Source organism: Dermacentor variabilis, chromosome 7 (genome assembly GCF_050947875.1).
Source record: "Dermacentor variabilis isolate Ectoservices chromosome 7, ASM5094787v1, whole genome shotgun sequence".
NCBI classification, from domain to species: Eukaryota; Metazoa; Arthropoda; class Arachnida; order Ixodida; family Ixodidae; genus Dermacentor; species Dermacentor variabilis.
This window is the reverse complement of record NC_134574.1, coordinates 114,874,427-114,899,250: the sequence shown is the minus strand read 5'-3', so window position 1 is coordinate 114,899,250 and position 24,824 is coordinate 114,874,427. Positions and strand designations below refer to the sequence as shown.

At 45.5% G+C, this 24,824-nt stretch overlaps 1 protein-coding gene across 1 annotated transcript; it reads left to right on the top strand.

The window, feature by feature from the left end:
* The first annotated feature begins 3,453 nt into the window (after positions 1-3,453).
* LOC142587798 (uncharacterized) lies at positions 3,454-24,101 on the top strand. Its single transcript, XM_075699067.1, has 5 exons — positions 3,454-3,566; positions 11,705-11,834; positions 12,998-13,143; positions 15,572-15,704; positions 23,667-24,101. Exons 1-5 carry the CDS (start codon positions 3,512-3,514, stop codon positions 23,923-23,925), a joined length of 723 nt encoding a protein of 240 aa, XP_075555182.1. The 5' UTR covers positions 3,454-3,511; the 3' UTR covers positions 23,926-24,101.
* Positions 24,102-24,824: the final 723 nt, after the last annotated feature.

The window sequence follows — 24,824 nt, the reverse complement described above, 5'->3', positions numbered from 1 at the left end:
GGCGGAAGGTGTGACGTGCACTGTACATCTTGGCTTCTGTGAGCTTCTCTGTGCTAGTAGAAAGCGAGGAGACAGGCGCTTATGTCCATCAATGCGATTGCGTAAGCAATCGGTCCCCTGAGTTACTAAGCAAGGCATTATCATCAGCGAATTGCAAGTTACTAAGGTATTCTCCGTTAACTTTTATCCCCAATTCTTCCCAATCCAGGTCTCTGAATACCTCCTGTAAACACGTTGTGAATAGCATTGGCGACATCGTATCTCCCGGCCTGACGCACTTGTTTATTGGGATTTTGTTGCTTTCTTTATGGAGGGCTGCGGTGGCGGTGGAGCCGCTATAGATATCTTTCAGCATTTTTACATACGGCTCGTCTACACCCTGATTCCGTAATGCCTGCAAAACTACTGAGGTTTCGACTGAATCAAACACTTTCTCGTAATCAATGAAAGCTATATATAAGGGTTTGGTTATATTCCGCACATTTCTCTATCACCTGATGATAGTGTTTCAAAAGTAAGTTGCGTCATTTAGTTTCACACAGACACTTTATTGTAAAAAAATCATGAGCCATTTCACTCTGTGAAGGCGGTTAACCAGCGAAGTTGTTTAGCACACGACACGGAGGTGACACATAGTTTTGAACAAAGGTACGAACTCATTGATTGCCATGATCAGTGATCATTAACTTCCCCGCAACTGCAACAACATTTTTTGATAATGTCAAATCGACGCACGTACGGCGCAGGGAGGTCAGTTGGGCCGGATTGGTGTGGCATCGCAAGGGATATGCCTGGAAAATGGAACGCGTAAACCGCTCCCTTCTCGGTAAAGACATGTCCACATTGAAATCACCAATAACGACAAGAGGGGTAGTGCCATCACAGCAAATTCACGCAAAGCCCCAAAGCAGTATTGTTGACGCTTTTGACTTGAATAGGTAGTTTAGTATAGCGCACTCCAGGTGGCAGCTGTTAAGCCTAAAGTTAAACAAAGTGTGCCATATTGATTTGTATTACCTACATTACGATGTAAATTTGCGCTATTTTCTTATTGTGTGCCCGTAATTTCTATTTCTACTGATCGTTTTTTGTGTGCGTTTAGATACTGGCACGCGTAATTGTTCGTCTTTCTCCAGTGACACCATTTATTACCAGCTTATAAATGTTACGAAGCTGTCGCCCAGAGTAAGATGCGCAAGTGGCGTAAGATGGTAGTCTTCGACGCGGTTAACTCCTCTTGCACGTATTCCAGTGCAACATCAATCGCTGCTAGCACCGCAGTGGGTAACGAGGCTGGATTGGCTGTGTGAAATATATGTTGCACTTTTAGCCGAAGGGTGGAAGAAAGTCTCTAAAGGTGCCATGACCGTCCCTGTATGGAGGCGCATCTGCGGGTTCTTGAAGATAATCTGGAAATCTTTCGAACATGTGCAACTGAGCCAATTGGAATATTGTCAAAACAGGCAAAACAGGCATAGTTTTTCGGCATGTCAGAAATTGTCAGATAAATGGGGAATGCGTGCTCGGTGATATATTTCCGAGGAGGAGGCGTAACTGAAGCAGCATGTTCAGAAATACCAGCAGTGTTCGTAAATAAAGCCACCATTTTTTCCATGCGAGAAAATGGCCGGCGAATCAGACGACCAAGGAGATATTAACCATCGGATGCGCGGTGCAGACCCTCAATATGATATAGAGCTCTCTGGACTGATTGCGGCCCCGCGGGTAACTGATGAAGGAAGGAAAAAGTAGAGAAGGAAAGGCAGGGAGGTTAACCAGTTTAGCGTAACCGGCTTGCTACCCTACACATGGGAGAGGGATGGGTGCGATGAAAGATGGGGAAGGGGAGAGAGAGAGAGAGCACACAGTACAGCACACAAACATCGTCCGGTAGAGTCTATCAATCTGGCATTGTACGTGAAAACACTGTCAGAGCCGCTTGTCCAATCCCGTCTCTTTCAAAAACTGAAGTAGTCCCTTCGTCGCCTTCACCTGCGATGTCTTCTGTCGGCGGCATGTGAAAATTGTGTCGAGGGACAATGGTCTAGTGTCAAGGTGCGCGAGAACGGATGCCAGGGACTGTCGCTGAACATTATATTCAGGACAGTCGCACAGAATGTGTTGCAGCGTCTCCTTGCAAAGACAGGCATTGCAGAGAGCGTTGTCGGCCATTCCAATGCGGAATGAGTAAGATTTCGTGAAAGCCACCCCTAACCATAAGCGATAAAGCAGAGTCGCCTCGCTTCGGCGGAGTCCAGTTGGCATATAGAGATGCATCAAAGAGGGCAGGTGGTATTGACGGTTGCTCTGGTTGGTCTGGCTGTTTGGTGTGCACCATGAAGAGAGCGTCATCTCCTGTGCAAGCACTCGAAGTCTGCTAGCTGCGTCGGATCGTGAAAGCGGTATGGCCTCTTCTTGTGCGTCTGCAAGAGCTGCCCGAGCTGCATTATCGGCGTCTTCGTTTCCAGTGACGCCGCAGTGACTTGGCAGCCACTGAAACGTCACGTGGTGTCCTTTCTCCTGTGATGTATGGAGTAGGCATCTAATATCGAATACGAGCTGTTCGAATGGCCCGCGACGCAGAGCTGATAGTACAGATTGTAGGGCTGCCTTTGAGTCGCTGAAGATGGACCATTGTCGAGGTGGCTGCCGACTGACGAAACGGAGTGCAGCGCGAAGAGCAGCTAGTTCAGCAGATGTCGATGTTGTCGGGTGGTCAGTCCAAAAATTCACAGAGCACAGAAACAAGTGTTCTGCCAAGAAGACACTTCGTCGTCTTCACCCCGGGTAACTGATGCAACACATTGCGCCTCATGGGGTAATCCAAGCATTAGTTACGCAATGAGGATGAACGCAGGCAGGTTCATTTGACAGGTTGATTTGCACTTGGCTTCTTGTATTACATCTGATTGCCCCCAGCGACATCCCTTGTCAAGTCTCATTTATGAGAGCGCTTGCCTGTGTAATAGCAAAACGAGTAGCGGATGTAATACTTATAAGGTGGCGATCACGCGCAGAAACAGATACTCATGACGGGAAGACGCGTGACGTGATGGAACGGCGTCCCTGCTTCAAATCTTCTGCCACAACTCGGCGATTACCGTAGCCAGAAGGCTGGCCGAGCGGTCGCCAGTCAACGTGCCTCCACTATTCACAAACTACTTCCTAGCACGCATGCGCATTTGTCATTCGGTTAGCGGTATAAACCGGATCGTCACCTTCCTTTACTATCTTCTTTTTTCCTCTCCCGCCCTCCCCTTTTTTTTCACGTGCCTCCTAAGCAGAAGTACTGTAACCGCCTGAAAGCATCTCACGTCCCTTAATAGAAGCAGCGAAGTGGACTCCTATACAGGCCTTGAGACGACATTGACCTTCACTCGCGTTTGCTTTCTCACCGCTCTTTCCTTTTTTGGTGTGTGTGTCTCGTGCGAATCATGCGATAACTCTCCGGGGGCATGCGGCGGCCGGTCATTTGGCATCGACCACTCCACGAGGCCGCAGCTATCGCGTCATGGCTTCAGGTCGTGGTTACATCCTTCTCGTTCTTCTGGCGGCACCGCTGCTTGGTGAGCTTTCTTCTGCGAATGCGTGGCGGATTCCTTCACGTAATTTCGCTGCCTAACCGCTGCTGCAGCTCAGTGGCTGCGGCGTTCCTCTGTCTGCCGGGCATGAAGTCGCGGGTTCGATCCACGACCGCCACGGGTGCGTTTCGATAGAGGCGAGTTGAATTAAAGTAAACGAAAGCGGTCGTGTAACTTATATTTAGATGCACGTTGAAAAGAAAAAAATCGGAAGCATTTTATTGCGGAGTCCCAGTGTCAGTTTCGGACGATAGATCGCACGAATTGATCACATTTGCTGGCTATCCTGCTGTGTTGCTCAACCGCAGCTTTATTTATTTTCTTTCATAGTTCTTCCATTTTTATTCACTTTCCAGGGTAAAAGTTGCATTTTCAGGAGTATTTCTGTCCTAGAGTACGTGCTGATCTCATGCTTTGGAATTCTAGTGCATCTTCTAGTATTCATCACTGTGTGGCATCGTCACAATGTGGTCGTCGTTGGTCACCGCTACAAGTACGACGACTTTAGAACTGTCTTTGTAGAAGACCTTAGTAGCTTTTCCCTGGCCTTTCAGTAATTGAAGGCTGGTTCCTTCACTTCTACTAAAAGCCATCGTAAGAACTTCTGATATATCGTGTCCGAATACACGCAGTGTTAACAGATTTATTGCGCTTGTTTTCATCCCCCTTTCTACACCTTCTTGGTGCGCCATGGAAGAGGGGCCGGGGTTGGAAACAATTTATCAGAACTGAAAGACAAGCTGATTACTTTTCGAAGCGACATCAGAGAGCCATAAAACACGCACTTATAACGCGATATATCAGATGACAGAAGAAGCATGTGCTTGCGTCGATAAAGCTAGGGAAACGATGGAGCATGTGTTATTGGAATGTGAAGATATCTGCCCAGCGGCCGAGGAACATGGAAGGGGTGCGCATGGCCTTTTTTTTTAAATCCTCCATACTGGTGACCTTGAGGTTCCGGCCTCAGCACTGGCGTCGCACACACTACCGTGAGGGTCAGCAGCAAATAATGATAAAACACCCGTTTCCGCTTCTCGAACTACCGTCGCAGTCCTGTGTCATTTTCTTGTGACGCTACCCGGCCATCTCGCAAAGGACTTCGTACGTTCTAAGTATTGCTGACGGGATCCTCCACAATGCCACATCCGGAATGGCATGGCTGCCACCCTTGTCGCCATGCGCCGATCCCAGAGCAAGGATCATTTTAGCCTTCTGATCGATCGTGAAGGGCATGACTGTCTTCTTGTACAGCATGTGGTACCGTTGAGATCTCCCGTTATTATGTACGTACTGACGCGTCAGGCAAAAATGATTTACGTAATCGATTTACGTAATCGACCACAGCATATGCTGGCCGTAGGAATCCGCCAAAACGCATTAGGTGGACATAGCCTGCGCAAGGTTTGTTTCTATTCGTAAAGGGAACAAGTGGAACATACGCTTCGGGCAAGCCTATCTACAGAACAAGATGAGTGGGCAAACTTACAGGCCCTTGTGCGCCGTCATGGTTTCCCCGCTTCGAAGTCACCCCCCTTCCCCCCTACGGCTCTGCTACACTTATCAATGCACTCTAAAAAACTTTTACACCCTTTTGGGTGTATATTTGCCACACAACAATAATTGTAATCTGCCTTGCCCCGCATTTCCATTCTTGAAAACGCTGCGCTCGTTACTTTCCTCTCGAGAATGCCCTGTCATGCAGATAACGCGCATGCTGTTCGTGACTTGGAAGTACCGTGATCGCAGCGTTAAAGAAAGGAAATGCGGGCAAGACAGATGACGATTATTGTTGTGTGGCAAATATACATCCCAAAGGGTGCAACTGTTTTTAGAATGTACGTCAGCGGCGTGTTCTCTTGATGTCGTGACCATCACATAGCGTGAAGCCCTGTATCGAGCTGAAGCCGCTAGTAAGCGCCGTGTATCCGTGGCTATTGGCTTTGGCGTGCTGCAGTAGCGGCGCGCGAGCGCGAACTATTCCGTATTTTGGTTATTTCGCGCGCTTTTGTTTTTTTCTAGGAAAATTCAGCGAGGCAAAGCTGAGCACGAAATAAATGCTTGATTCGGTCGTTATTTGAGGTGCCCCACAACTTTGTGATTGATATCTTTGCGACTCAAGCAGTAATTTAAAAATTCGCTAATTAAAAGCAATTAATTATTTAATACTTCGTGATGAAAATAATACTGGCTGTAACTGCGCACGACTACCACCACTATGCAGTCGGCACGATTTCTCTAGATCTCTTGGATTGTTTTCTTAAATCTTGTTCCCAGTTAACTGGGACATCCGGTATAACTCCGGCTATTGTCGTTGTTTCTGTACCTCTGGGCACTTTCAGTCTTTGCATGTTGAAAATAATTGACGGTTGTGACAGGTAATGAGAACAATAGTAGAAAATACTCAACGGTATTAAAAAAATATTTACTTATTTATTTACATATACTGCAGCCCAATATAGTATTATAGCAGGTGTGGGAACATTCTGCACAATTATACATTATACATATTAAAAAAATACCCGAAAACATGAATGATTAAAAAGAAGTGCTTTATATGTTAGCGAGGTGTTCGCCAGTGATAGCTATAAAATCTTTTAGTGATTGTGAACGAATGCTACCGGGTAGGGAATTACAAAGCTCTATTATACGTCGTGGGGCCCCTGGCCACTTGGACACTTAGAAGTTTTAGCCTGGCAGTTGTCTGCAGAGTGTTGGGCTGCATAGCGGGAACATAGCGTAGGCTTTCCACAGACGGCGATCATGTGAGCAAATTGCTGGCATTTTCTGCACTGAAGTTGCTTGGGAACAACGGGCCGGACAGCACGTCGCAAATGACCTACCTTCGTATGCGACGGAAGGCAGTCACCTTTAGAGACAATTTTTACACATCTGGAATTTCTGAGACGGGCCACCTGTAGTAGGACTGTAGGAATATCCATTAGTTAAGAGGGAACTATCCGTCTTGAAGAAAATGGTGAGGGAACGGTCTACAATCGAGAAGCAGCTGCTGACGTCAGGCGACGCCGTTATCTTCGCAGACGCTCATGAGCGAATTCTGTTCTCCGCACATAGAACACACGGGCCGCAGAGCCTCTTGCTGTTGAATCCGCTCAAACACCACTGCAGAATGTGTCCAAACCGCGTAATGATAATGGAACAGCTGAAAAGAATACCGTGGATGAAGCATGGCCACTACTGCCAAGGATAAGCACCGTGGATAAACCACAACAAGGAGTGGCACCACAATGCTCACCCCTCACCCAGATAAACTGACAGAGCATGACCACCGAATTGTAACAATGCTCAAGTCTTTGATAAATGCGATTCGCTCACTTGTGGGCAACTCGATTACGCCAACAGCTCGAAGCGCCGTGCAAGTGTAGGATGCCCTGAGCCAGGTGCTTGCAAATATTGCGTAAGCACATTGGCTCTTCCACTGCATTCACTCCGTGAAGTGCGTAGTGAGACGATTTTCCAATGGAATGCCTGAGGACTTAAATCACGGATCTCTTGTTTCCGCCGATACGTTTTTAAGAACTGATTTCCTATAGTAATAATACGTGAGCCAAACGTGTCAGAAGGGCTAAGGCTCTCTGGGTACGAAGCCTTTATGGTGTCCACGGGCGGAGAATCCAGCAAAGTTATTGTTTACATCCGCATAGAACTAACTTACATTCCCCACTCGCTGCACGTTATGATAGAAGCCAATGCGTGTGTCTTCGCCTTACAAAGAAGCAAGTGAAATTCACCCTTATCGGCGCCTACATCTCCCCATCTAGTCGGTTGGACGGCGACCGACTGCGAGACATTCTGATGGCGACTTCTCGACCTTGGATTATGACTGGTGACTTTAATACTCATCATTCGGTTTTCGGAAGCTCCAGAATAGATTTCAGGGGCCGGAATCTTGTGGAATTAGCTTCCAACCCCGAACTCAGCGTTATGAACGATGGCAGTCCAATGTACTTGCGTGACTCGACTTATAGCAGTTGCTCAAACTTTGGTGTCACGTCATCTTGGTCAAAATGTTCCATGGTTCTCTGACATCGAGACTCATGGCAGTGACCATATTTCCACCTACTTAGGAATCACGTGATTTCGAAACTTCTCCTTTTCTACTTCCTGACAATAAGGTGGTCAACATAAAGACAAAGTGGAAGAGGCATGCAAAAAGGATTTGCCTGCACCATTGAAGACCTCATTAAAAGTGTGCTGGAAGCGTCTAAGAACACCTGTACATACACAAAAAAAAACGTACGGATTTCAACATGGTACTTCTGCGACTTCGAGCGATTTCGACACTCTTCCCAGAATTGAATATGCCCTTCTCACTTGAGGAATCGGACGCTGCTCTGGTCACATGCTGGCGCTCATCGTCGCCAGGACAGGGCGGCATTACCTACACTGCTTTATGCCACCTAGCTGAAGATGAGCGAGGTCGACTTGTGGAACCAGTCATGCAATGATGGTGTCGCTCCTGAGCGGTGAAAGTACAGCCGCTTGATACCACTCCTGAAGCCTGAAAAGTCGCCACTTGACCTAGCATCCTACAGACCCATTTAGCTGTCCAGCTGTGTTGGGAAGGTAATTAAAAAATGATTCTCACATGCCCAGAGTTGTACGTTGAGGACCACAACGTATACCGCGAGGCAATGGCTGGGTTTAGAAGAGGCCGCTCCTCTATTGACAACGTCATCGACCTCATGATGTCTGTGCAACAAGAAAAACACGGCAAACGTATATCCGTTGCACTTTTCCTAGATGTGAAAGGCGCTTGTGACAATGTAACGCATAACGCCATCCTTGGTGCTCTGTAAGATAACGAAATTGGTGTACGCATGTTTCGGTGGATTCGGAGCTATCTATTCAAGATACCCTTCTTGTACATAGTGCGGCTGGCCGAACCGCTGACTATTACGCTTGCTGTTGCATCCCACAGGGTGGGGTTTATAGCCTTACTTTGTTCAACCCTGCAATACTTGTACTTGCCGACTCTCTACCACATACAGTCAACCTTTCTATATATGCTGACGACATATGCATATGGGCCTCGCCAGTTAAACGTCTCCAGGTATGTGCGCGGCTCCAAAAAGTGGTGACCCTAACATAATCGTACCTGCGTGCTCAAGGCCTCAGCATTTCGACGGAGAAGTGCGCCTTTGTCGCTTTTACCCAAAAGCCCTTAACCAGGCACCCCATTTCTATTCACCATCAAACCATTTCATATGCAAAATCTCACCGATTCCTAGGCGTTATTGTCGAAACAGACCTTTCATAGCGCTCCCACATCTCATTCTTGAAGAAGAGGCTTACCTCTACTGCCCATATACTCATGTTTCTTGCCGGTAAAACGTGGGTCACATCCGTGGCATCTGTGCTTCAACTATACAGGACGCTCTCCCTACAGGATAATTGCGATATAACACATCAGTGCTATCCAGTGCTAACAAAACTAATATGCATGTCCTACAGAGCATACAAGGCCAAGTCCTTCGAACATGTCTGGGTCTACCTCGAAGTGCTTCAAATTGTAGCAACGATTGCCACCGCGAGAAGCCGCCCAATAATTACTTATATAGTTATTGATGTACTCCGGGTGCATGTTCGCCATATATCCAGAGTCCCTAACCACCATCTCGCTTGCTTGCCTGAGAAAAAAACCCACGGCAGCGTTTTCCAGATCAGTTGTGGCTAACCAGCACTCTTTGTCATTGAGGCATTCGCCCGCAACAAGAACGCCCTCCCCTCCGTGGTGCTTGAAAAAGCCTCCTGTGTACCTTGCGGTTCCATGAATAGTGAAGAAAGCTAGCCTGACCACCGCGGCTCTCAAGCACATGACATTGGAACTTTTGCATTGCTCGTACGCTGACCGAATCCATGTTTACACGAATGGTTCGATCTCGGAAAATTCGACGGCCGCAATTGTTATACCATCTCAATCGGCCGTTATCAAGTTTAAGACTTCACACGTAACGACATCTACAGGTTCCGAACTGGCACTATTCGCGCTGCTGTCGAATAGGTTGAGAAAGAACCACCTAGAAAATGGTCAATATGTTGTGATTCGAAAGCAGCCCTACAGAGCTTGCGAGGTTTACGACGTGGCAATTATGAACAGCTGGTGTCCCAAAACAAGGAAATTTGTCATAGCACTTCTGAATGAGAACGTATCATATTTCAGTGGCTGCCGGGACATTATGGCATTGTTGGTAATCACCTCGCCGATGAGGCTGCTCGACGTGCCCAGGCTGGAGCACCGACACTCCTTATACCTTTGTCGAGAGTAGACGCTGCAAGAGAGGTTCGCAGCCTCGCTCGTACCATCACGTTAGGTTACTGGCATACACCACAGAACTCTAACTGTCGTTTATACAACCTCGACACATCACCGTAACTGAAATTACCAGCAAATATTTCACTACGAGATGCCACACTGGTGTGTCGACTGTGGGTAGGAGTAGCATTCACTACTCCTACAGCTATCGTATTGGAACGGCGGAGTCACCAATGTGCGCAAAGTGCAAGTGTAAAGAGACCGCCAGTCATCTTCTATGCCACTGTTCTCACTTTGATAATCAACGTCAGGCTCTCCATTGTGCGCTGAATAGACTGGACGATAGGCCATTTACAGAAGCAAAGATCTTGCGAGCCTGGCCTCATAGTTCATTAGCCCAGAAAGGAGTTCGAGCGGTTCTTCGCTACCTGAAGGCAACAGACTTGAGTGCCCGAATATAGATATCCTGCACCTAACTTAGCGCATGTGAAAATGCGATAGACTCATGTTTTTCTCTCTCTCTCTTTCACTTCCCAGCCCCTCATCACGTGTAGGGTAGCAAACAGGACTCGGTCTGGTTCGCTACCAGACTGGTTTGATACCAAGAAACTGTATTTGGATGTGTTAGTACGATCGAAATAAGGTGTTATGTTCAAGGCGTGGGAACTATGGGTACAACTTGTGTTAGTAAATGTGATATAGTTACATTCAGAAAGACCAGAGGGGGGAGTAATTAATTGCATATAAAAGTTTTAAATCTTGACTGCGATAACGTGAAAGTAATGGCTCAATCTTCAGAAATTCTTGAGCCTGCGTTGGTGAGAAACCGCAGCTATAATTTTGGCACATGAAACGAACAGATTTTCGTTGAACGTTACTGAGCAGAATTATTTCACATTGTTTGTAGGGGAACCAAACGATAGATCCGCATTCAAGATCAGGGCGATACAACATTTTATATAACAGCAGTTTACTATGATGGGTGGTATTAGCTAAAGTGCAGCGCAAATAACCTAACTTTATTAGGGCTGTCCCGTTTACATATTTCATCTGTTCAGACTAAGAAAGATATTCGTTTAGAATGACAACTAAGTATTTATATTGAGGCACTCTTAAGTTTGATGCCATCCAGAGAACAATGAAAAGAGAGGGGCTCTCTCTATTGGTGAATGACATCACGACTGTTTTATGACAGTTGATATGCATTTGCCACGTTTAGCACCAAGCGCAGAAAGCCATAAAGGATTGGGCAAAACTGTGATGGTCATAAACGGAGTTATTAGATTCGTACAATACGCAGTCACCTGCATTAAGTCTGGGTATAAAGTATCGACAGATTGCTTGCACATAATCCCCGTCACGACGAAGTGCACAGTAGTGAGGTGCTACGAGAGAACAGTGCAATTGGGTGTTGCTTCATCGGAGGACGCACATGAGCCGACTTAAAGCTTTCGCCCACCGCGATCAGGCTAACGAAAGGCGATGTGTAGATCATAACTCGTGCTTCAGTTCCCGTTGCGGTTTTGTTGGAAAGCGTTGCATTCGTGGCGAATAATAATGCATCCAGAAAGCAGGAACACGGTCTTTTCTTTATTTAGCCAGTGCATCGTTCATTATCGGAAAGGGGAAGCCAAAAGGCGCTCAATGGCTGCGCGGTCACGTGTCAAAGATAGCCGTGCCCACGAAGTGTCGCTGCAAGTGATCTATTCTAGGGTGACATAGAAGCTGGCGCCGCTGGAGCCGATTCTGATGGCCTCTGTTCAGCGGTATAGGCAGGACAGAATTGTCAATTATGGCAATTATAATGGTGGCTCACGGCCTCAACTCTTTCCTCTTTTCCTTACAGGCACGTGCCAGCTAAAGCTAAACGCCGGCTGTAAGGTGGAAACCTTGCGAGCTTGTGGCGAAGACTACATTCCATACACCAAAAGCCCGCGCCTACACGAGTCCGGGAATGAGTTCGACGAAGGATGCAAGTGAGTGAAGCCTGTGCGTTCACTGGAAGGAACTCGGGGCCGTATTGACAAAGCATGTTGATCACGAAAGCTGTTGTTTCTTGGCTGGCTACCTTCGCTAACGCGACGCCTGATAGTATTGACCGGCGCATCTATTTACGAGCTGTTCAGTGGGCGACTGGCTTTTTAATATGGTCGTACTCGATGGTGTACCAAAAACGTTAGAGTGCCGACACTAATTGTTACACAGCTCTTCCTAAGAATACGAAATCATTGCCAAGGTTACGTCAAACGAGCGCAAAGAATGATTTCTTTTGCAGAAATTGAGTGACAGCGGGTGGTTGATAACTGAAGGTCATTAATATCGTGAAAGTATTGAGAGTACTGAGCCTGCATGTGACCTGCCGTTCAGAACAGTTTCGATGTATTTTAAGGCGAAAGCTTTAGGTGGCACGTTGCAGTATCCCCGCCCCCCCCCCCCCCCCAAAAAAAAGCAGCGTCTAGTCCAGTGATGTAAAAACTATCATCTTGCGGAATGGCTCATACCCATGTAAGCAAGCAAAGATGCAATGATTGTAGATTAATGAAGAAACAACGGAAAGAACGAAGGAAAGAAAGAACGAATGAAGGAACAAAGAAAGAAAGAACGGAAGGAAAAAGACAGAAAGAAAAAAAGAAAGAAAGGAAGAAACAAACAAAGAAAGAGACATGGAAATCAAACATGGAGGTAACCAATTAATTAAAGAAATCATTTTGCTTTCGAATTGAAATTACGCAAGGATACTTAAGTCACTGTCAAATATTTGGTTGACACCTGCTTATCATTTCTTCTCAACCTACCTGTGAAGCTCCCTTTCTTCAGGGTTCTTTGTGTTCACTTCACCTTTTCTCTCTGTCTAGGCACGTTCTTTTGTGGCATTCAGCACGCCTTACGCTCGCCACTGAAAAGTGAACACGACTGCTGAACGCATATTCCAGGGCGTATGGTCTCATAAGGCTTGTTCTTCACTGATAAAGGAAGAGGTGAACCGGAATCCTAAAGTTAAGGATAGCATTGCAGAGGTTTCGTGAGGTCGGAGAGCTGATACGTCAGACGGCAGCCCTGTTATCTTCCTCCCTGCGCCTGCATGCCGCTTCGTTGATAGTGAAATTGACATTGATAGCTATGTGTGCTGTCCTTGTAGGAGGGACAAGGTGCAAATCCCGTGCACGCTGAAGTTCATCAATGACTGCACGGAGGGCCTCTCCCGTGCCGCTGCACTAGTAGCAGTGAAGGCACTGGAGGAGAACGTCGAGGCTATCTGCAACGTGGACTCGGATCCATACAAAGGTGTGTCTCCCGTTCCGCACCACTGCCTTCTCCCTCGCTCTTTTCTTTGGCATCTACAGCGCTCCGAGATACACACGCCATGAGGAACCCCCGCGACGACCGACGCTTTTCGCGCTATTGGGGAGCGCTGGATGATCAATGGGGAGGCTAAATGCGGTCACAACCTGGGCGCAAAGACCCTCGATTTCAGTGTACACCACAACGCATCAGCACGCTGTCCTCGGCTCCCACTGCTGGTTCGAAAACGCCCGACGCAATGCGTCCCGATTAAAGTGCATGAATCGCCTGAGTGTTGCGCAGTTACACTGCACGCGCATCTCGAATAAATACCACTTTGGGGACAAAGAACCGCATTATATTCAGACACAAATTGCGTTCCCTTGTCAGTCATTAGCGGAAATTACCCATGCGATCGAAAATCAGTTAACAGAAATGGCACGCTGGGCAATGAATCAACGATTACTTGAACATGAACGTTCGTTGACCGGTACAACAGCGTCTAACATGTCGTCGCACGGTCGAGGTGTCGAGTGCACTAAATTTGCGAACATGATAGCGTATATACAAAAGAGCGAAGTGCGCCTTATGACTGAATCACGGTTTGTCATTATTAGAGGTAGCACGTGCGTGAACTCCAGCCCAGCAATATTACCCAGCGCAAGGAGGAATTGTAATGCCTAAACAGCTACCTTTTGCGAGTGCCTGCACGTGTCCGTGATTGACTGGCTGGCGCTGCCTTTCCTTGAGCACGCTCAGATAAGTTTTGTGTTTTCTTTCTTATCTGACACTGCTGTGACCATTCAGATAACAATCGCTGTTCGTTTCGTGCTGTTTATTAATCTGAACTCGTATCCACGTTAGCACGCCTTATTTTCAGTAATGTGATTTCTCACCAGTTTTCTTATTGTTAATTAAGTCGCTCAAACATACCCGCCGTGTTGGCTTAGCGACTGCGGCGTTTAACGGCTGAGCACGAGGTCGCGGTGTCAAATCTCAGCCTCGGCGGCCGTATTTCTATCGGCGCGAAATGCGACCACGCCCCTGTACCATGCATTTTGCGCACAATAAAGAAGTCCAGCTAATCAGCATTAATTGGGAACAACGTTGGAGGCTTCGTACGTGCTGTTCTCGTCTCTGTGGTTCGAATTTGCAGCACTGCTTTTTAAACGCAAGTAACACAGCGAATGCGCCCCCCCCCCCGTCTGTATAATTTCCTGCAATAGGAGTGGCAATGAGGTTTCCTACGCAGCTAAGTGCACCGGCTGGACAAAGTTATTGGCCTCGAACCATGCGAGGACCAAAAAATACATAGCGTGGCAGTATTCTTTTTACTTTCTAATAGACTTCGACGTTATATAGTCTGCTTTCACTACACTTGTTTATGAACGTTTTAATCTGACTAGATCAAGTGATCAAGTGAATGTGCACTAACATTTCCTGTTTACTTTTGTGGAATGTACTGTAATGTCTGACAAGTAGCACACGTAATTCTATTTTAATTTTTGCTGTTGCAATGTTCTTTTTTTGTCAAGTAGCTGCTGTAGAATTAGTGACTGTTGTGGCAACGAGCGCTGTGACTGCTAGTAAACATGTGGCCGATCCACTCTCACTATACATGTAGTACTGCAGTCTACGCGCGAGTTATTTTACGGTCTTGTCTTTCGCTGTTTTATTTTTCTATCTGGCTTTGCGACCTTTCCTTTTGTTCATTTCGATATTCCTTAGTCACTGGGGTTTATTTTTCCTTCAGCCATATTTGTGCGGATTCTATGCATCTATTAAGTTTGATTTTCCTGGCATCTGGCTGCCGAGTTGTTTTGCCATGTCTTTCTTTTTTTTATCGCATACTCTTGAGAACATGCAAGCAGTCTGCGTGTTTTTTTTTCATTATCAGGTGTGAACAGTACTGGTTAGTAGACCACTACTATACTTTCTACAAGGTAACCATCTGATGAGCGCTCCCATTACTAAATTGTAGTTAACAAGCAGCTCCTCAGTTGAATAATTGTAAGATCAGCGCGGGCTTGGATATTCTGATTATATTTTAGTAGCTCAACAGCTTGTATTCATGTTATTAACACTTGCCGAGGTAATACACACTTAACTACATTTACATGCGTCACGTTTTATTCACTCAAGATGATCGCAAGTTTAGGCTTCACCAAATATATCGAAAACCTGAAACTCACACTGATATTACTGATATATTGATGACTGCTGGTTATCTTTATAATGTTGGCGCTATGTAATTTACGTGTCCCGAATGCATGTCTGCTTGTATAACTACACTAATAATATTAGTGTAACATTTATAACAAGTAAAATAGAGACACCGTATATATTTGTATCTAGAAATAAGCAAAGCACAAGCGCCTACGTAAGTGTATTAGTAATTTGATTTTCTTTGTTTATTGAATTCTCACGCCAGAGTACCAAAGGGCCATCAAATGCATGAACGCTCATGGCGAAAAAATCCACAAGTGCTTCAAGGGCTTCCACAGTAGTCTGGAACGGGCCATCGTCAAGGGTCCAGCCAATGAAGTTATTCATTACGCGTGCTGGTCAGTATTCTTTCAATCCGCTCAATGCAATTGATTTGAATAACTAGGCGTGAGATTTCCCGTTGATACACCGACGCCATCTCTGTTGACGCTAAAGTGCTTTAACTTGTTTATTTTCAGCTTACGCGTAAAATGTGCTTGACTGTTTGTTCAATCTGCGACGAAATCACTGACTGTCATTTAGCTGTCAGAAAAACCACTACAGAAGATAGGCTAGGACGTTTCACGTACGCCATTTTTACGTTTCTGGATGAAAGGCCGCAATCGAAAACTGAGCGCAGAATAGGCTGAACCGGCAAAGAAACAACCAAAAGGAAAATTTGTTGTTCCCAACAATGTGCGAAATAGTTTATTTGAGTTTAATGGCGCAAAAGCGACTAAGGCCATGCTGCCCCAGTACAAATGCCAACGTTAAGGCAGCAACAGCTGCGTTACTTTAAAGGCGATGTGAATAACCAGTTCCCTCTAAAAACGTGAACAAGTCAGTGAATGGCGCTAGCGGCTCTTCTCCCAATATTAAGGCGGGGTGTAAAGGTATGTGAAGTAATACAAATTGTTTAACTGCTTCCGCCTCTGTGTTTCAGTATGTGGACACGACATAATTATGTGGTTTGCTGTAAGCGATTCATGGCATTTCTCGCAAGTTGATGGGCTTTCTGTTCGCAGTAGAAAATTCTGTGTTTGATGCGTATGTCCAACTCGAAGTCGACATAAGATCACCTTGTAGAACCGTTCTTGGTGACAGCACGATTTCCACTCGCGAAGCAGGGGTTTCGTCACATGTAACTTGTTATTTACGCCCGATTTCCATTCTTGTTGCCATTTTTATGCTAGGGCCTTATGAATCACTCAGATACTATCTTTGTATGGAAGTGTTATGTGAGTCATGCTTTTGTGCGCTGCCATGGATGCGCATCTATCTGCTGCTTCATTCCCTGGTATACCAACATAGATTGGGACTCAGCAGAACCGTATGACTCATCCGTATTTCTTATAAAGACCATGAGCAAAACGAGAACAAGGTGAAAGCACGAGCCAACGTTTCGACAAGTGGACTTGTCTTCTTCAAGGCGACGTATGCTTTCCCCACCACAGTATATATATAGGAGGGGTTCTTCTACAGGGGAGAGGGTGTAAGGCGGGTGGGTGCGGCAACGAGGGAAGGTGTGCTAGCGTGTCGAATTGAGAATAAAGGAATGCTGTGCACAAGGCCAAGGCCAGGGCTAAATATGTGTAAGAAGTGTAAAATGACACCATGGGGGCAACCTTCGTGGCCCTGCAGCAACGTGCAGGACCTCATGAGGAATATGTCTCACAGTAGTCCTCGTCTCATAAGATAAGTGGCCTAATCACGTTAGGTTTATTTGTGTAGTGTACCCGTGGTTTGAATTGTGTTGCGATGTTGTAGCATATATGTCATATATGTTGTGGTGATGACGCAATTCTCAGTGCCTAGGAAGGAAAGTGTATGCAGTGCTCTACGGTGTTGCAATGAAGGCTCATTGCAGTGAATGTATAAACTTTGAGCAGGCGATGTTCTGTAGTCACCGCTTGGCAGTCGTAGGGCGAGATTATGAATCCGACCAAGTCGTATAAATTTAAAATTGCCGAGCTGCACCATAATCGCAGTCCAGAATGCTGCGCACAATGGACCGATATATACGTAGTAGGCATGTTCGGGCAGAACCCCAGTACGTGCGCGGTCGTACTTTGAGAATATTTAATGTTCTATTTGCCTTGATTTTTGTTTTATTAATGTGGGTCAGGAAGCTCATTTTTGTCAAAAGTTACGCTTAAAAATTCCTTTCCAACGTCAGAACTGGATCGCAGTGTAACCCTCGCTTCTGCGAGAACAGAACTGCAACTGCTTTCTATGTTGAAAAAACGGGAACCATTTTTGTCAGCCTGTTGTGCGAGATTATTTATCGTTATTTGTAGTTTTCTTTCGCAGGTGGGTAAGTTTGAGGCGCGGCAAGCCACTTGCAAATCATCGACATATATCGAGTCCATAACAAAGGATGGTATTATTTTGTTAATAGAGTTCGTTTTTACTATAAAGAGTGACGTTCTCAGAATGCAACCTTGTGGAACGCCATTTTCTTGTGTATACGTGCATGAAAGTATTGTGCCGAGGCGTATTTGAAGTATTCTATTTGACATGAAATCAAATAGACAACTTCACATTCTGCCACGAATTCCCGAGTCAGCCAGGTCTCTCAAAATTCTATATCGCCACGAGACAGTGCTGTTTGTGTAGAAAGGTGTCAAGTGTTTCATGTTCTAGTCGCACGAGATGGTCAGTGGTGGAGCAGCCCATTTTGTATCCGCACGGGTGCATGTTTATTAAGCTTGGTGATTCAAGGATAAACGTGAGTCTTATGTTTATGACGCTCTCATAATATTCTGTTAGACAACCAGTCTGTGCAATGGGTATGTAGCTGCTTCGGGATTTTGCGGGCTTGCCATATTTTAGAAAAAGCACTACTACGGCATTTTCCAATCTTAAAGCATTACCCCAGGCTCGCATATATTGTTAAAAAATTTTGCAAGTGCCTCTACCGACGTTTGAGAGGCTCTTTTCAGAGGCTGATCTGGTAGTCGGGGGAACGCTTCTGCCATAGCATGGTTTCAAAATTTAGCAGCGGTGGTAGCCACCCCCCACCGAGCCCAACAAGGGGACGCTACATGTTCCGACAAACCTGAATTAACACGCCCGCTATACACCGCCTACTATAACCTGATGTATATACCCAAGACTGGATATATTACACACAGTTAACCCTTGCCGCCAGGAAATTCAGAAGTAATAAGTGAAAAGAAGACAGGAAAGACGAAAAAGCTAGCGAGAAAGACGAAAATTGAAGTGGAGGACAGGAAAAGGTGACTGCCGGTTTCCTCCAGATGGTGAGTTTTGAGGTGTCGTATATTTGACGCAGAGGCCGAAGAGGTGTGTTGCCTCCGCCGGGAGGTCTTAAAGGTGCAAACAACCAGCACTGGCTCAAACGCCAGGATCCTCCTTTCCTCAGGCATGGCTAAGCCGCGCACGGCTACACAAGGGAGAGTCCTATCCTCGTGTGCTCGGGTACGTGGTGTCCTAACACACCAAGCGCCTGCTCACGCAGACGCCGCTGCGGGGACACTGTGCGAAATGTATCTGTAAATATTAAGTATCACACAGGTGAATGTTCCATCGGCTAACTGAATTGGTGCATAAACTGTTTTAACTAATGGTTCTCAAGATGTTACTGTGCCGCACAAATGCACCTGAATAGCTCACGGGGCAAACGAAATATCCGTCTAGAACGACACCAAAGATTGGTTTAGAACTGCAACAACTCATCATTCAAAACAAATTTAGCACTGGCGAAACTGATGACACAATGAAATTTGGCGAAAGAGCGGTCCAGAAGGCTCCCTTCTTTTGAGCCCTACAAAGGTTTTGTACGCGTCTAAGAGATATTCTCACGATGGACATTAAACTAAGCTCTTTGGTATGGTGTAGGTGCAGTTTAATATCGTGGATAACTCGCTATCAAACGAGGCATGCGTAACGTTATTTTTTACCTCTAAGCCGCCCAACGTGCCGTGCACTCAACTCCTCTCTTGATTCTTCGTCGAGTCAGCAGAAGGCGATACTTTAGTTCCGTATTTAGTGATGCTGCAAAACGTCATTACTGAGTCATCATTCGCTCCAAAGTTCTTGGCTGTTGTATATATTTCTAAAAAAAAAGCATATGCACCGAAGTTTATCCCTGTTGTGCTTTAGAAAAAAGATTCACAGCAATACAGATTCCCGTCTACATGACGACTTTGGGTCAACGGTTTGCCCGTTCGCCTTTAAAAATTTCTTTGCGTATTTTCGCAGTCATTTCACGCAGAATCTCGGAATCTGTTTAATTCTTCCTCCCTTTTTGTTTCATTTTGGTGCCCTTACTTTAAAATCACGTTATAATAGCTAATATTCTGCCCATATCTTTGTACACGAGTCTGCCATATTTCTTCTATCTTTTTTTTCGTGAATGATTTATCAGTCAATGTTTTGGTTTTGCTCTGTAAGCTTCTCTGATGTTATCAGTTCAGATCAGTTCACTGAGGAAGCTGATGAACCGCAAATGATGAACCACTATTTTGTATAGTCCGTGTAAGTACGATGGTTCAAAATACGGGCAAATGGTCGCTTTTGGCTGTTTGGTGTGAGTCGCTTTGGGGGGGGGGGGGGGGGTAGCGCCAAACTACCGAGCCATACAGTGGCGCAGGAAAAGGACATTTGTATACGCTGGAGCTTACTTTACGGGGTGACGACGGTACGTGCAGATTTGAATGGCATCGATCGCAAACATTCTGGTATGGCGACGGGCAGGCAATGCTTGTCGTTGTGAACGTCGGTCACCATGTGTCGCTTCTTGGTCGCGAGTCGCAATCGGTTGCTCCAGCTGTCTATCGCCAATGTGAATGCACTTTAAAGTGCTGTACAAATGATTGAAACAAATGAAAAGTGATTGGCAGTCAGCAGACTTCAGCAATTCATGCAGCTCTCAACTCATTTACTGCGCCGTGCAGCAGGCTGTCTCAGCGGACATGGTTGTCTTGCTTGCTTGAGTGCCTGTTTGCTGGACCGAAATATCGACGCTTCCTTATCAAAACCGCTTCTTTGAGAGTTATCTCATGGGCTGCCTTGATTGTCAGCTCCTTGTGGAGCATGCCGCTTATTAGGTTTATGTGTTAGTTTGGCTGCAAGTTATTTGTTGTACTTTCCATTCATTACCTTTATCAGGAAGTTTGACTATCACTCAAAATAGCTTAGAGCTGTGTTGGGCTCTTCCAATATGGTGCGGTCATTGTGCCAAATAAATAGGCAGTGCTTCCGGTGCTCACGGTCGTGGTCACATCACCAGCGTGATTATTAATAGCCTACGAATAGTTATGGATAGTTATGTGTTAAAGTTCCTGCAGTGCTGCTTCTTACTCTCGTCCTGTTTTTCACCTTTCACCTTATCTTTCGCGGGTAGCGTTTCATACATAGGGATAGCCAGCCCTTCCCATTTTTCATAACTTCTTACAAGAAAACTTGGAATATTATTTGCCTCTAGTTGAAGTCGATGAAACGAGATGTCTTCCTGAGACCCGCCGTAGTGGCTTAGCGGCTATGGTGCTGCGCTGCAAAACACGGAGTCGTGGGGTCGAATCGCGGCCGCGGCGGCCGCATTTCGATGCTGACGAAATGCAAAAAAAAAAAACGCCAGTGTCCCGTGCATTGCGGGCAAGTTAAAGGACTCCAGGTGGTCAAAATTAATCCGCAGCCCCCAGCTACGGCGCGCCTCATAATCAGATCGTGGATTTAGCGCGCGAAACCTCGGAAAAAAAAGAAAAGAAAGTGTCTGCCTTAGCGAGTCGGAGGTGCAAATGGGCCGCTGTTACTGTGCACCGCACTTTATCGCTTCTCACCCCCCCCCCTCCACGGGAGGAGAGAAGAAGAAGCGTTGGACTGCGAAAACTTCTTGGCTGTACTATCTTCGTGACTGACCGACACTTTTGTGCAGCATATGCCTACGAGTACGGCTCACATTTTAGACAGTACTGGATCAGGGTTGTCCCAGATTTTTAAAGTGCACACAGCAACCGGAACGGCCCGCTCCTTTAGACTGCACTATCGCCCACGAAAGGGGCAAGAAACACACGTACGCGATACGGAAAAGGAGGGATTTCTCACTAAATAGGCACTCTATTTAGAAAATAATAGTTCACACATTCAATTTCGTTTTCGCCGCTAGAGTAGTGCATGTTGTGTCCTCTAACACAAACGAACACAAGAAACCGCTCTTAATGTCAGCATGGCCTGCAGAAACCCTGCATAAAATCTCGAAGCACGGATCTCATGCCATAGCCCGGTGTTTAGCACGTCTGACATGTGTTGAATTACGCAGTGGTTGAAATGGGTGAAGCTTCATTGTATTGGTTTGAGCAGAGGATTGAGCAGAGGATGAAAAGACAACCGGGTGACAATGGTAAAACGGAAAGCAGAGCAGACCTACTTTTGAGTGGATCTGCTGTAACCCTTCCCAATGTGGTCGTTTTATTTTCTACCACATAATATAACTGCCTTCTAAAATTCACTCAATAAATTTCCTAAAGTGGAAAATCCTATGTTTAGAAAGCTCAGAGCCCGAATTCACAAAGCATTCTGTTCGTAAGTGCATTTTGCCATTTGCTGACGGTTTTTTTCTAATAATATACAGATAAAGATTGGTTCGGATTTTCCCTTAGAAACAGTTCTTACGTAAGAGCTTTCTATGAATACTCGCTCAGACTTTTATAAGCAGATCTTGTGAACATTGCGCGCTTCAGTCAGGTTCTGTCATGTGTTTAATATCACAGAGTTTTTCCTGACGAGCTACCACACATGCTCGCACCGCTTCATGCTTTGCACGAGTTCTAGCTCTAAAAACCTTGGTTAAATTGTTCTTTCTGCTAATGTTTTTTTATTGAAACTGAAGGAAACTCCATATGAAGTAGGGTAGAAAGAAACCCTTATGCGAAAACGTCTGCAGTCAGAAGATTTTAAATTTAATCGGGCAATAAGATACTCTCGCATATAAGTGTCCAATCTCTTGCTAGTCTTATTTGAATATATCTGACCGAGAATGACTACATTAAAAAAAGAAATAAGTCTTTCTTCCAGCCGTATAATGGCAATTCAGGATAGAAACAAATAAGTGCTGTTGTAGTAACACTGGCATTGCTTTGGTAACGCCATTGCTTTGGTGCAATCATGAGCCATTGCAGTGGTCCTAAATGATCTCTAAATGTGGCGAAAATGCATTTCTAGACATTCCTTGTCAGGTAAACACCCTCAAGAATGCTTAGATACTACATTATGCGTTTGGTACAGGCGGTGAGAAGTTTGGGGTAACGACGGTGCTACCACGCCTCGCCACATGTTATTGTGGAGTACAACTAGAAGAAAACGATAATTTCTCATGTATATCTGAAGCAGCAGGGGTTTGGCGTGATAAATTTTCACCAAGATAGGCAGAAGCTTATCTTGGTGAAAACGGATGCCTAATTTTATCAGCTGATATACACTTTTAACGGTTCAATTGTGGCTAGCGATTCTACAGCATATTATGTAGAACAAACAGGAACTGCCATTTTGTGCCTATTTTTCCTCTACTGTCCCATTTCTCGACATGGTGATTCGGTAGTTCTTTTTGTTCGTAAAATCGAAGTTTAAAGTTTGTCAATTTACTTTCGGTTGGGTTACTTTCTACAGATGATTACTCTACGTTATGCTATCTTCTGCAAAAGAAGTTCATTTCTGTTCGTGTAAAACGTTGTGTCTTGTGTCATTATATTTTCTTATCTATTCTTGATTACAGCCATTACGAAGGGCAAGCCGCACTCTGCAAGTAAATGAATCGCAGTCAAATAAAGTGCCACTAATGTAATGAACGAGAGGAGAAATTCAAGAAGTTCGTCAATCTACTACATAGAGAGTGCAATTAATGTGTTCACACAAGGAACACCTAGTACATCTGATATGATAATCACACACTAAGATACCTCGCTTCAAATTACTAACTTCCGCGACAGTTTTTCTTGCTCGCTTCAGTGTTCCCATTAGGTGCTAATTTATTTATGCTAGTTCCTGTCAGACGCTGAAAAACAGAAATTACTATCCCTGCTACCTCATGTCTAGGCTCTGGAATAGTGACCTCGCTAATTTTCCAAAACGAGGTAGCCATATCTTCTGTGTGTCTGGTTTTAATTGTGCGGCTCAGCAGCAGGCGCCAGCCGAGTGCACCGAACCACATTTGCACCGATTACATGAAACGCCTGTGAGGGCACCTCAATTTCCATTCGTTCCGTATGAAAAAGTTGATCACGAGCTCGAACGTTTATCGCTTGCTCTTTTGATCGGGCATTCATTGGTATGTTGTGTCACAATGCTCTCTTGCATCGCAGCTCGCATCATGACACGGTGGACTGCGTATCCAACGCCCTGGCGTCATGCGAGAGCGTCGGCTCCAAGGATTTCATGATCGGAGTCATCGAGCAGATGTTCGGTGAAACCCTCGACCTGGTCTGCGGTAGCTACACGAAGGGTTCGGAAGGCTGCAGATCCTTGCCGAAGTTGCCGGAGCTTGGCACCAAAGATCGGCAGATCGGCAACCTGGTTGAGCTCCTCTTGGAAGCAGCTGGCAGAGTTGGACGTAAAAGCTAGCCCCCTTACACAACATGCTTTATCCCCACCTGATGGTTGGTGGGCGGCGAGAACGAGGCAAGATGACGAGTTAGGCGGCAACTTGTGCCCGCTTTCCTCCGGGTGACTGGGAACTGGGGCTTTCCTTAGGAAAGATGATCTCACTCATTCATTAAAAGAAACATTGTTATTCTGAATGTGTCTTGCATGTTAAAGCATTCCACATGTTGCAGGAGTAGTACACTATGATCTTAGTAAAAATGATATCCAGGGCGTCTGTTTTGAAAGTTCCGCAGGTGTTAGGGCGACAAGATTCTCGGAAAGCCTGCCAGACTGACCGCTGATCCAACAAAAGTAGTCCTAGTCCGCAGGGATGAGAAAGACATGCCAAGTTATTGTTTCAGTCTGCGAATAGCCATAAAACACTAGAAATTAGCGCTAGTGAAGGTTCAAGATGACGCAGGCATCTAGTCACCTCAGAGCTGTGGACCACACCGTGGAAATAAAGGCGAATAAGATCCACTTACTATATAAACAATGAAAGTATGTTGAAAGCAAACCAATCGAAATACTTAGGTGTAACAATTTCTTCTGACTTAACAAGGAATGCTCACATAGACGCTATAAAATTAAAAACCTGCCACACCTTGAATTTCACGAAAAGAAATATTAAACATTTCGCTCAAGCAGTAAATGATATTAATAAAAGGAAAATGAGACATACACCCGAACGCTCTTTCTTGGTGGTAATGATAATGCAGTGGTAAGGCAATGATGATGTTCAACCTTTTCAGAGCTTATGAAGAATGACTCACAATAATTACTCAAGCACACATCTCTAGTTCTGTGGACTATGTAGACAAACAGCAGTGGTGCACGCAACGTAGCACTAAAAGATTAACTTACATCTCTTGTATTGG